Raw genomic sequence first — 14010 nt, 5'->3', positions numbered from 1 at the left:
TAAGTAGAGATGGGGTTTCACCATGTTGACCAGGATGGTCTCGATCTCTTGACCTCGTGATCCACCCGCCTCGGCCTCCCAAAGTGCTGGGATTACAGGCATGAGCCACCGCGCCCGGCTAAGCTCTCTATTTCTAATCATCTCACTGGTTTCATAATTTGGTCTTTAAGGACATGCTTATAAATTAATTTTCCTTTTAGATGTAAGGTATGGGCCTGTAATAAGGAAGCCTAAGTATCTTATGGAGATATTGGGGTAAGCAATGCCTGGGAGAAATTTATGAGCAGAGATCAAATTTATTGTTATTATTTTTTTGAGACAGGGTCTCAACTCTGTTACCCAGGCCAGAGTGCAGTGGCATGATCTTGGCTCACTGCAGCCTTGACCTCCCCGGGTTCAGATGATCCTCCTATCTCAGACTCCCTAGCAGCTAGAACTATAGGTGCACCACCATGTCTGGCTAATTTTTGAATTTTTTGTAGAGACAGAATTTTGCCATGTTCCCCAGGCTGGTCTCAAACTCCTGGGTTCAAGCGATCCACCTGCATTGGCCTCCCAAAGTGCTAGGATTACAGGCATGAGCCACTGCCCCCAGCCTCAAATTTAGTATAAATAAAATTTGTAAATATTAAAATCTAAATGATTAGTGCTGCTTTTGGAGAAGACTTGATGACATCCAGCCCATTTTGTGTTATCCAGAAGGATAAGGTGACTTGCCTGCAGTCATACTGCCTGTCCCTTCTAGAAGCTTCTTAGGCCTAAGCTTCTTCTTTTTTTTTTTTTTTTTTGAGGGGGGACAGTGTCTCACTCTGTTGCCCAGGCTGGAGTGTAGTGGCACAATCTTGGCTCACTGCAACCTCCACCTCCCGGGTTCAAGCAACTCTCCTGCCTCAGTCTCCCAAGCAGCTAGGATTACGGGCATGTGCTACCGAGCCTGGCTAACTTTTGTATTTTTAGTACAGAAGGGGTTTCACCATGTTGGTCAGGCCGGTCTTGAACTCCTGACCTTGTGATCCACCCACCTCAGCCTCCCAAAGTGCAGGAATTATAACGATGAGCCATTGCACCCAGCCAGGCCCAACCTTCTTGAAGGCCAAGTCCATGAAGGAAAGGGAGCATGGGATTTCAATGTCTCTACTTGGGTGTTTTCATTATCAAAGTGGCCTCTAAAGTCTAATTACTTTATGTTATAGATCTCATGATAATTCACTGACTCTTAAATGATAAAGATGGAAAGAACCAGAGGAGCTCAGTCAGGCGGGCATTGTCTGGGCCTATTTGGGGAAGCAGAATACTATAGTGGTTGGGAGCATGGCGTCTGAAACCAGAGCACCTGTCTTCAAATTGTGACCTTGTCACTTATTAGCTGCATGACCTCAGGCAAGTTACTTCTCTACGCCTCATCTTCCTCAGCCAAAAATAGAATGTATAAAGTTGTACATTAATTAGGTAAGCCCTGTGAAGCACTTCTCAAGTGCTTGACAGTCAGTGACTGTTTGTGGTTATGCTTTATCTCTCCCACTTTATAAACCATTAGACCAATGGTCTAGAGGGTTTTGTTTTTGTTTTGGAGACAAGAATCTCACTTTGTCAGCCAAGCTGGAGCGCAGTGGCACAACCATAGCTCACTGCAGCCTTGACCTTCTGGACTCAAGTGATCCTTCTACCTCCACCTTTGGAGTAGCTGGGACTACAGGCATGCACCACTTCACCTGCTAATTTTTTTTTTTTTTTTGGAGAGACTGGGTCTCAGTGTGTTGCTTAGGCTGGTCTTGAACCCCTGGGCTCAAGCGATCCTCCCTCCTTGGCCTCCCAAAGTGCTGGGAAATATATATATATATATATATACACATATATGTATATATATATATATATATATATATATATATATTTCTTCTAAGAAAGTTTAAATAGAAGCAATAAATAAAACAGATACTGGGAATGATTCTGTTCAAAGAGTGTACAGCCCCATCCCTGTCCCTACTTTCCCCAACTGCAGCCCTTGAAGAAAACCCCAGGGATTCCTTCAACGATAAGTTAGGGGAAATAAAAACAACACTGTTCTAAACCGTCTCATTTTTTTACAGATGGAGAAGGTAGAGTCCAGAGAGGTTAAGTAACTTGACCAAGTTCACACAGATAATTAGCATAAAACTCAGGACCAGAGCCAGAGAATGCCAAACAGAGCACATTTTGTTTCTCTGAAAGAAAGCACTGTGTACATTCAAAGACTTATTATTTCCACTTGGGTTAATTATACCCAAGAAATGTGACAGAGAGAGGGGAGACTCTGCTGCCCAAGGAGTGGTGACAAAACCAACAATTGCGTAATTGATAAGTAAACTATGGTACATCCATATGATGGACTTCCATGCAGCATTAAGACAACTTTTCCAGCAAATTTTTTGGTAATCTGAAAAATGTTAACTATAAGGTTAAGTCATTTTATTTCTTGAAAAAATCGAGATATCAAATTATATGAACAGAATAATCTGATTCTAATTCAACATACTCAATTATGCCTATAAAAGATTAGAAATGTATAAAAATGTTCACAGGGATATTCTCTGATAAGATTATCAGTGATTTTTAAATAGTATCCAAAATTGCTATAGCAAACACACTTATAATCAGAGAAAATCTTATGGGGGAAGGATATGAGGAATAAAATATCCAAAGAGGTCAACAATAGATGAATTTTTAAAATAATCTATCTTTTTGAGATAACATAAAAAAAAGTTATGCTGAAATAAAAATACATAATTGATGTTGGGGAGATCATTTACCATATTTAAAGTATGGGAATGCATTAATTATTTAAATTTCTTCTAATGTTCTTCAGCCCTTTGGATGCCTTCCAGTTCCAGTGCCAAGTACTGTGCATACATGCTAGGTACTCAATAAAGTAGTTTACCCCTCATCCCTAGAGTTTCTTGGCTATATAAACTCCTGATCCCTCATATGCAAGCAAATCACCCACTAAAAATAGTTGATAGTATACTTAGGACTATTTCAAAATAATTTCATTAAAAAAACAAATGTGACAGGGAATGATGGCTCATGCCTGTAATCCCAGCACCTGGGGAGACCAAGATGGGAGGACTGTTTGAATCCAGGAATTTGAGACTAGCCTGGGCAACACAGACCCCATTTCTACAAAAAAATAAAAATAAAAAAATTAGTTGGATATGTGGTATGTGCCTACAGTCCCAGCTATCTGGGAGGCTGAAGCAGGGGGACTGCCGGAACCCAGGAGTTCAAGGCTGCAGCAATTTATGATCACACTGCTGCACTCCAGCCTCGGCAACAGAGCAAGACCCTGTCTTAAACACACACACCCAAATGTTATATATCAGGGAGATGTTGGCTTTTCATAGTTTTATAATTAATTGGTTTGTGTGTCCACATTTAAAAACTAGGTCAGTAACGTTGTCTTCCTGCTTTTTCCTCACAGCCCTGCCAAGCCCAAACATGTGGAACTAAATCTTAAAACCCCTAAGAATCTTGACAGTCTGGGAAATGAGCACAATCCATTTAGCCAGCCAGTTCACAAAGGCAACACTGCCACCAAAATCTCCTTATTTGAAAACAAACGGGTGAATAGTAGCCCAAGACACACTGATATTCGAGGCACAAGGAACACTCCTGCCTCTAATAAAACATTTGTTGGGAGAGCGAAGCTGAATTTAGCCAAAAAAGCCAAAGAAATGGAGCAACCTGAAAAGAAAGTAATGCCAAACAGTCCCCAGAATGGTGTGCTGGTGAAGGAAACCCCTGCAGAAACCAAAGTTACTCCCTCCGAAGAAGAGATTCTGCCAGCAACCAGACGAATGAATGGAGACCCTTCTGAGTATCAGTCTCTTGGTCCTCAGCCTAAGCAAGATGATAAAGCAGATGGACAAACAGATGCTGGCTGCCCTTCAGAACCAGTGGCTGCTGCTCTGATTCCTGTCAAGGACCATAAGCTCATCGAGAAGGAGGATTCAGAGGCTGCAGACAGCAAAAGACCTGTACTTGAACGTGTAACCAGTGCAGCACAAGACATCTCCACCATTGCTGATACCAAAGATTTACCCCCAACGGCCACGCCAAAGCCACAGGATACATTTTCTGACTCACAGCCCACTGCTGAGTCATCTCCTGGGCCTTCTTTTTCACTGTCTGCACCCACTGTGGATGTTCCCAAAGACACATGTGTTGAGTCGCCCATAAGCAGTTTCCCGTGCACTGATCTAAAAGTGTCAGAAAACCATAAAGGATGTGTTTTGCCTGTGTCTCATCAGAACAATGAGAAAATGCCACTTTCTGAACTTGAAGGAGAAACAAACCCTCCTTTGTCCACAGAGCACAGTCCAGAAGTTGTGGGAAGTGAGTGTCCATCCAGAGTCCTTGTCCAGGTCAGGTCCTTTGTGCTCCCCATGGAGAGCACACAGGATATGAGCTCCCAGGTCATCCCAGAGAGCTCTGAAGTTAGAGAAGTGCAGTTGCCAACTTGTCACAGTAATGAACCTGAAGTGGTTTCCGTTGCAAGTTGTGCTCCCCCACAAGAGGAAGTACTGGGCAGTAAGAGCATGTCACCAGAACAGTCTCATTGCACAGAAGAGCTCGCAGCAAAATCTGGCCCACAAGTCATGCCGCCAGCATCAGAGAAAACTCTGCCTATTCAGGCTCAAAGTCAGGGCAGCAGAACACCCCTGATGGCTGAATCCAGTCCCACCAACTCTCCCAGCAGTGGAAATCCCTTAGACACTCCTCAAAGGCCAGATCAGACTATTGCAAACGGCCAGGATAGCCCTGCCAGTCTTTTGAACATCTCTGCTGGTAGTGATGATAGTGTATTTGATTCTTCTTCTGATATGGAAAAATTCACTGAAATTATAAAACAGATGGATAGTACAGTTTGTATGCCCATGAAAAGAAAGAAGGCCAGGATGCCAAACTCTCCTGCTCCTCACTTTGCCATGCCTCCTATTCATGAAGACCACTTAGAAAAGGTGTTTGATCCCAATGTGTTTACCTTTGGTTTGGGGAAGAAGAAGGAAAGCCAGCCAGAAATGTCACCGGCTTTACATTTGATGCAGTTTGACACAAAATCCAAACTGAGACCCAAACGTGTATCCACTGAACAGAGCGTCCTCTTCAAGTCCTTGCACACGAACACTAATGGGAACAGTGAGCCTCGGGTGATGCCGGAAATCAACGACAAAGAGAACAGGGACATCACAAATGGTGGCGTTAAGAGATCTAGACTAGAAAAAAGTGCACTTTTCTCGAGCTTGTTATCTTCTTTACCGCAAGACAAAATCTTTTCTCCCTCTGTGACATCAGTCAACACTATGACCACGGCTTTCAGTACTTCTCAGAGCGGTTCCCTATCTCAGCCTTCAGTGTCACAGCCCACGACTGAGGGTGCCCCGCCCTGTGGTTTGAACAAAGAACAGCCAAATCTTCCACCCGCCAGCTCCTTAAAGGTCTTCAATTTCAACTCGTCAAATACATCACACTCCAGTTTGAAAAGTCCAAGCCACATGGAAAAATACCCGCAAAAAGAGAAAACCAAAGAAGATCTGGATTCACGAAGCAACCTACACTCGCCAGAAACTAAATTTTCTGAATTTTCAAAACTGAAGAACGATGATATGGAAAAGGCTAATCATATTGAAAGTGTTCTTAAATCAAACTTGCCAAACTGTGGAAACAATGACAACGACTTCATGGGTCTTTTCAAATCAAGCCGGTATGATCCAAGCATTTCTTTTTCTGGAATGTCATTATCAGACACAATGGTAAGTAGCAATGTATTATTATTTATTTGGGGCATTTATAAAGCAAGAGAAGAAAGGGTTGATGAGCAACTCACGTTATTCTTTTAGAAATGGTTAAGCTTTTGTGCTATAGTTTTTATTCATCATGTATTTAGAAACCTGCAATGTACAAGGGACTGTTAGAGTCCAAGAAAAAAATGTACCAAGAGTCTTCACTGAAGGCATCTGTAGTCTTGCAGGGAGATAAAGCTACAAAGGTCTTAAGGCACATGATCTTTTAGGGCACATGTGAATTTATATGTTGTATTATGAAATGTATAGGTAAGCTTTTGAAGCTCAGAGACAGACAAGATGCTTTTTCATACCTATTCTATGTAAAAATGCTCATTGCTATACTTAGAATTTTGAAGATTTGTGAAGCAGCTTCCTCTATTTGGGAAGTCCCCAGCCAAGGAAACTTTTTCTTTTTCTATTTTATTTTTATTATTTATTTATTTTTTGAGACCGAGTCTTGTTCTGTCACCCAGGCTGAAGTGCAGTGATGTGATCTCGGCTCACTGCAACCTCCACCTCCCAGGTTGAAGCAGTTCTCCTGCCTCAGCCTCCCAAGTAGCTGGGACTACAGGCATCTACCACCACACCCGGCTAATTTTTGTACTGTTAGTAGAGACTGGGTTTCACCATATTGGCCAGGCTGGTCTCTAACTCCTGATCTCGTGATCTGCCCACTTTGCCCTCCCAAAGTGCTGGGATTATAGGCGTGAGCTACCACACCTGGCCAGAAACTTTTTTCTTAATTCCTTCTCTCTGTGACATTCACCCTTTGTTTCTATAAGTAGCAGTAGGTGTTTATCCTGTGCAATTGAGAAAGTATTTTCTCTTTATTGGGAATTAGTTTTCTTTAGGGATATATTTTTTTCCCCTGCAAAGCTGTGAGGAGTAAAGAATTTTGATTTTCATTGAATCTCTTCCTAAATATTAGAGTGAGGACAGCAAAGTATGATTTTGGGGAATAATTTTGATTTCTGCATCTTCTGCTATCTCACTTCAGAAGATGTTTTCTTTACTCAGCTTTTGATGTGAATTTTTGCCTTTTTGTTACAAAGCTTATTTAAGGTGAAGGAGGACTATGAGAGAGGAAGGTAGAATATGTATTTAGTGATCAGCTCTGCCAGCCTAGAAGCCTGAATGGAGCTTGTATTCTGGTGGTCCGTCCTGGGAACCCAGCTGTGTGGCAGGTGTGGACTGCAGTCCGGCACAGTTTATCCAGGCAGAAAATAACTTGCACCTCTCCTCATCTGTACTGGGTACTGCAGCATGGTTCAATGTATTGTGCTGGCTTTTGCTACAGTCCTGTCAGAGAACGTAATGTTGCAAGCTCTTTCAAAATCTATGGTTGGGTTTCCAGCAGAGGTGCAGATCCTTTTTTCATGAGATTTCATAAACTTTCATAAAGTTTGGGTTTCAAATGTTTTGGTCTTAGGACCCTTTACATTTAGAAGTGATTGAGAACCCCAACGAGCTTTTGTTTGTATGGGTTATGCCTATCAGAGCTTATTATATTAGAAATAATTGCTGAGAAAATTGTAAAACACCAGAACATACAAGTGCACATTGCACCAGTGCTCAGAGCAACGACGTCATCACACATCATGGAGCCCTGTACTCCACTGGACATTTGAGAAAAAGATGAAAAAGGCAGGTGACCTCTTATTATTATGAAAATAGTTTTGACCTCATGGACTACCTGCAAGGATCTTGGGGAACACCCAGTGGCCTCTGAACCACACTATGAGAACCACTGCTATAAACAAGTAAGATTGAATCAGCCTGTGGTACTCAGAAATCATAAAATTCTTAACTATTTCTCTCAAGCACAAAATTTCCACTGGTCCACTTCCCATTCATTACAGCTTTATTCTTTTTAATTATTCTTAGATCACTTTCCTTATTTAACTACAGTGTGACAAAGCTGATAACAGAATATATAGTTTCCCTATGAAAATCAAAGCAAATGGCATAAAAAGGAAAAACAAAATCTTTATGCTTTTTCTAGGCCTTTTTATGATTTTTTTAAAAAATGGTCTTTTTTAAAGTCCTGGGCTTTTATTGATAGTGTGACTATTCAATCATGAAGGTTTTACTTGAATTTTGTTTAAATTTTAGGCTTTTTCTTCAGTTTATCTACTTGTAATTTGTACATATACATAAATAGGTATATGCCATTTGGCTTCTGATAATTCTCTAGGGGGGCCCTTATGGACTTTTTTTTTTTAAGAGACAGAATCTGGCTCTGTCGCCTAAGCTGGAGTACAATGGCATGATCTCAGCTCACTGCAAACTCTCGGCTTCCAGGTTCAAGCGATGCTCATGCCTCAGCCTCCCAAGTAGCTGGGATTACAAGCAAGTGCTACCACACCTGGCTAATTTTTGTATTTTTAGTAGAGATGGGGTTTCGCCATGTTGGCCAGGATGGTCTCAAACTCCTGACCTCTGGTGATCTGCCCACCTCCACCTCCCAAAGTGCTGGGATTACAGGCGTGAGCCACCACACCCTGGCCCTTTGTGGTCTTTTGAGCGTATCACACTCTGGTGTGATGCAAGAGCAGTCGGAGCAAAGGCAGTTCCTAAAATAGGTGTTCTGGTCAGCATTGAAAGTAGTTCATGTTTTGTAACATTTTTACATGTATTATTACTATTTTATTATATTTATAACTTATCTGATTTTACTGGTCTTGTCAGATGATCTTGAAAATGATTAGTTTTGGAGCCATATTAAAATGTATTTTGTCTATCAAAAAAGGGGGACTACATCTACCATGTGCAAAGTACATTGTAAAATATACCACATATACCATAAACACTTCTATTTAGACTAGTGGTTGTTATATGACAGTCGATTTACTATGAGAAAACAATATTTATATAGATTCAGATAGGGTATGTATATGAACACAAAATTGGTTCAGCTCTTTCTAGGTAAGTGATTAATATATTCTAATTCATGTTTATTTATTTGAGATGATATTCATATTATTTGAATTATAATCTCTTAGCTGAATTCTTATTCTGTGAACTCACATAACACATATGTGCCCTAAATTTTCTAGCATAGGTGGAAATAGCCTAGACATTTAAATGAGGAGAAATTGAAATGGCAAATTCAGTTAGAGGTTAAAAAAAAATCTTAATTTAAAAGCATAAACTTAGAGTTTTAATACAACTTTAGCATCGATTAGAGTGGGCGTTTCAAAATCGATACAACGTGAGATAAGCATGATCTACCTTGAGGATCATGGGTGGAAAAAGAGGATTGTTAATGTGAAGTTGTAATTATTTGTTGTGTTTTTGTTCATCTGATTACAGGCACTTAGAGGAAGTGTCCAAAATAAACTCAATCCCCGACCTGGAAAGGTAGGATTATTTTCTGTTTCTAGTCTTGATTTTATTTTGGTCTGATAGAGTACAACAAAGCGTGCTACCACTTTCGTTTTCTTGCAGGTGGTGATATATAGTGAGCCCGATGTCTCTGAGAAGTGCATTGAAGTTTTCAGTGACATTCAGGATTGCAGTTCTTGGAGCCTCTCTCCTTTGATACTCGTAAGAGTTGTTAGAGGATGGTAAGAATGGCGCTTTAATTTCCTGATGTAAAGTGTTTGTGTTTTACATGCTTAATTACCTTTTTAGTCTTCTCCTAGTTTAAAATTATGGTTTTAGCAATGGAAAGCACAGGAAATACTACTCGTGGTAAGGTAGGGATTCATATCTTAACAATGTCATTTTAAATCATGTTTCTGATTATAGCAGTGATATGTGTTTATGGGAGAAAAATCAGAACAGTACAGTAGAACAAGTTTCTTTTTCCCATGTTTCCCCATAATATCGCTTTCTACTAATCATATATCAGGGCCCATAGCATACTTTTGGTTAATGTCCTTTAAATGAGGTTGATAAGAATTGCCCTAGTCATGTGGATAGGCCAGATATAACTTTTAAAAAATCTGTAAGGAAACTTCAGAAGGTGTAGGAAAAGGCAAAGTAAAAAAAGAATAAGGAAAAAAAAATTTATAAGGAAAAACAAAATCTATAAGGACAGGTATTTTTCTAACTTTTTAATGACAGTTCATTGCAGCACTAACTTAAAATTTAATTTACTTTCCGGTATTTCCACAAAAGATCATTTTAAGTAAAGAAACTGGTAAAAATAAGTAAATAAATAAATATTTTGATAGTTTCTGAAATAATTTTATCAGCTTCATTTCCTCCTGGAGATACACAGGAAACTGAGTAAAGAAAGGCAGCTTAAAAAAGAAATAGCTCATCTGGCATAATGCTTATCTTTTGGTGCTTATTTGTAAACTTGTTTGAAATAAATAAGGTAGACCTCTGGATTTAAAAATTTGTAAGCTTTTCTTTTGGTTTCCATTTGATTAAATATGCAGCATCTTTCCTATTAGATTTTTAGGTTTTTTTAATATATTTTCCTATATATCTAGCATAGTCAAGAGAAAAACAAGATTTGCTTTTATTCTTAAATTTGAAGACAAATGCTATTTTCATTTCTAGAGAATTGGCCACTAATATATTAGTGGCAATTTTTTACACAAGTTTTGTTTTTATAGAACAGTGCTTTTTCCTTTCTTTTGCAACTTTCGTTGGCTTCTTTTTTTTGAAAGCATAAGCATTTACACTGCCATATATTTTTCTTTAGTGTTTGGCTGCTGTTGGGACGACTGTTGTTACAATGCTTTCCATTAACGTATTTATAGTCTTTTGTATCAACATATTCATTGATATGACTGTAATATGTAAGTTAAAATCTCTCTAAGAGAAATGTTTTCTATATGTAAGGAGTTAAAAAGCTGGACATGGTGGCTCATGCCTGTAATTCCAGCACGTTGGAAGGCCAAGGTGGGCAGATCACTTGAGGCTGAGACCAATGTGGCCAACATGAGTAAACCCCAGCTCTACTAAAAATACAAAAATTTTTTTTTTTAAATATAAAAATAAAAATACCAGGCATGGTGGTGCATGCCTGTAATCCCAGTTACTAGGGCAGCTGGGGCAGGAGAATTGCTTGAACCTGGGAGGCGGAGGTTGCAGTGAGCTGAGATTGCATCACTGCACTCTAGCCTGGGCAACAGAGTGAGACTCTGCATCAAAAAAAGAGACAAAAAAACACTACAGTAAACATCCATTTATCTGACATATTATTATTTATAAGCCTCCACCACTTGGCAATTCCTTGGAACACTAGTAGCTCTGTAGCATTGATATCAACAACTCCAAAGTTCTCTAAGATACTGATATGGTTCATGAGTTATCAGAGGCTTGTGTCTAGTAAAATATTAGTATTAGGAAGAATTTAAGCTATTTTGATTGCTAGATAATTCACCACTAATATACTGGGTATATATATATAGATAGATAGATAGATAGATAGATAGATATACAGCCAGCATATATATATAAATATGTAAATATATAAAAATATGTATATATTTATATATTTAATATGTATAAATATACATGTTAATATTTATATGTATTTAATATGTATAAATATATACATATTTGTACATATTAAATATGTATATATTGTTTTAAATATGTAAATTATATATAATACATATAATATATACATATATATTAAATATGTAAAAATATATAAATATATACATATTTATATAAAATATGTAAATATATATATACATATTTTTATATATATATGTGGTGGCTCTGTATCTATCTATCTATATATATATCCAGTATATTAGTGGTCAATTATCTAGCAATTAAAGTAGCTTAAATTCTTCCTAATACTAATATCTTACTAGACATAATTATATGTATATATATTTACATATTTATATATATGTATATATATGTATAAAAGTTCCACTATGTATATAGAGGCAATTAGCCAGAATATTTGAGTAATCAAAACTTCTCTTACCAAGACTCACTAATGGTTTTGCTTTGTTTTATTGTTAGTTGGATTTTGTATGAGCAACCAAATTTTGAAGGGCACTCCATCCCCTTAGAAGAAGGAGAACTGGAACTCTCTGGTCTCTGGGGTATAGAAGACGTTTTGGAAAGACACGGGGAAGCAGAGTCTGATAAGCCGGTGGTGATTGGTTCCATCAGACATGTGGTCCAGGTAGGTTCTGGTGAATCTGGATTTTATTTATTCAGCAAATATTTATGGATTCTTACTTTAAGGGAAATGTTCATTTTATTAAGTAAGCTGGGTGCGGTGGCTCACGCCTGTAATCCCAACACTTTGGGAGGCTGAGGCGGGCAGATCATGAGGTCTAGAGATTGAGACCGTCCTGGTCAACATAGTAAAACCCATCTCTACTAAAAATACAAAAATTAGCTGGTGTGGTGGCCCATGCCTGCAATCCCAGCTGCTTGGGAGGCTGAGGCAGGAGAATCGCTTGAACCCAGGAGGCGGAGGTTGCAGTGAGCCGAGATCATGCCACTGTACTCCAGGCTGGTGACAGAGTGACACACCTTCTGAAAAAAGAAAAAAAAAGAAATAAGTGATTGGGAAACATATTTGGTGCCTTATGGATATATTTCCTGTATTTTAAGTATTTGTACACTTTATTTTATTTTTTTGAGATAAGAGTCTTGCTCTCTTTCCCAGGCTGGAGTGCAGGGGGGCTCACTGCAACCTCTGCCTCCTGGGTTCAAGCAATTCTCCTATCTTAGCCTCCCCGAGTAGCTGGGATTACAGGCGCATGCCACCACCGCTGGCTAATTTTCTTATTTTTTAGTAGAGACAGGGTTTCACCATGTTGGTCATGCTGGTCTCGAACTCCTGACCTCAGGTGATCCACCCGCCTTGGCCTCCCAAAGTGCTGGGATTACAGGTGTGAGCTGCCGCGCCCAGCCTTGTAAACTTTAAAGAATTTAAAAAGAAGCATTATAATTGGTTATTTTTTCACAATAAGCCCTTAAGGTAAATCTTTTACGCCTGTCCTTCCATTCCCATCTTCCAAATATATTTTACCTGGTAACTTGGTTTAGATGAGTTCTGCATCTATGAACAGATTTTTCATTTACTTAGTTTTTTTGTTTGTTATGAGTCCTGATTGCTTTGAGTGGTTTATAGGAATTCTATTTTGGAAAAATAAAACCAAAAATAACTTGGTTGATCAATTCTGGGATCTCATGTGGGTTTAACAAAATATTATTTGATCTCTTTGAGGCCATTTTATGGATGAGGTAAAATTTCTTGGTTTCTTGTTATTTGATGAGGAAGGTGTTGTCAGTCTTTGTGGCTCTTGGGATTTGATGATTCTTCACCTTAAAGATGTAATTAATGGTAGCTTCTAAGTAGAAAATTAAAATCCCAAGTTTTAACAGAGACGAGTCTCAAGATGCAGTAGAGAGGAAAGGAAGGTTCTGACATGAGAATGAGTAAGGATGAGTAACAGTTTTGGCAGAGGAGAGCATCGCCTACTTCCTGGGTCAACATTTCTGAGTGACTTAGGTGGTAACTGGTATACTAAATGATTTATCTTTTATATTTGTAAGTATATAATGTGAGAAGACTAAGACTTGAGAAATCTGATTTCAAAATGTCCTCATTAGTGGAATATTTTGTCTAGAGTTTTTATTTACTGCTCAAATAACATTGGTAATAAAGCAGTGTCTAAAAATATCGTCTGATTCCTACTATCATGAAGTGTCCTCTCCTCCTTTGGTTTTTGAATTTTCTACCTTTTGCTGGCCATATTCTAATCTGCTTTTTCTGCAGTTGTGATCATAATACAGGTACGATGCTGTTCTACTCCTGTCGCCGAACACCATGCTTCTCAATCCTTTCTTTCTCTTTATACCATCTTCCTGAAAATTCCTCTCCCCTTGGTAACATCTTTGTGATTTGCAGCTGGGGAAGGTAGCAGAATCTCGTGGGGTGAGGATTTGGGTGCATTCAGGAAGGTGGGGAAGTGAAACGAGATCTCTTGTTTTGCCTGATAATAGCAGATTTAGTGTTAACAAATGCTTTTCATGTTACCACAGGTTTAGGATTTAGCTGAACATCATATTCCATTGACACGATGCATTATTTATTATTTAGCACATAAATGAGGTACCATTATTTGTTATTTCTTCTTTCAGTGAATCTTAAGGTTGTTTCTAGTTTTTTTTTACCATTATAAATAATGCCATGAGAATATTTTTATGCATTTAATACTTTATAATTTCTTTCTTTCTTTTTTTTTTTTTTTTT

General features: G+C 38.6%; 1 protein-coding gene across 2 annotated transcripts in view; it reads left to right on the top strand.

Annotated features, from left to right (window-relative positions):
• CRYBG1 (crystallin beta-gamma domain containing 1) overlaps positions 1-14010 on the top strand; it is a 216939-nt gene that overhangs the window by 162076 nt on the left and 40853 nt on the right. For both annotated transcript variants that reach the window (XM_017543754.2, XM_037743955.1), the window contains 4 exons: positions 3455-5786; positions 9132-9179; positions 9267-9385; positions 11760-11925. In XM_017543754.2, the coding sequence (XP_017399243.1) occupies positions 3455-5786; positions 9132-9179; positions 9267-9385; positions 11760-11925 (2665 nt within the window). The remainder of the gene's footprint in view (positions 1-3454; positions 5787-9131; positions 9180-9266; positions 9386-11759; positions 11926-14010) is intronic.

This window comes from Cebus imitator, unplaced genomic scaffold (genome assembly GCF_001604975.1).
Source record: "Cebus imitator isolate Cc_AM_T3 unplaced genomic scaffold, Cebus_imitator-1.0 Scaffold160, whole genome shotgun sequence".
Classification (NCBI taxonomy): Eukaryota; Metazoa; Chordata; class Mammalia; order Primates; family Cebidae; genus Cebus; species Cebus imitator.
This window is presented reverse-complemented; position numbering and strand designations above follow the sequence as displayed.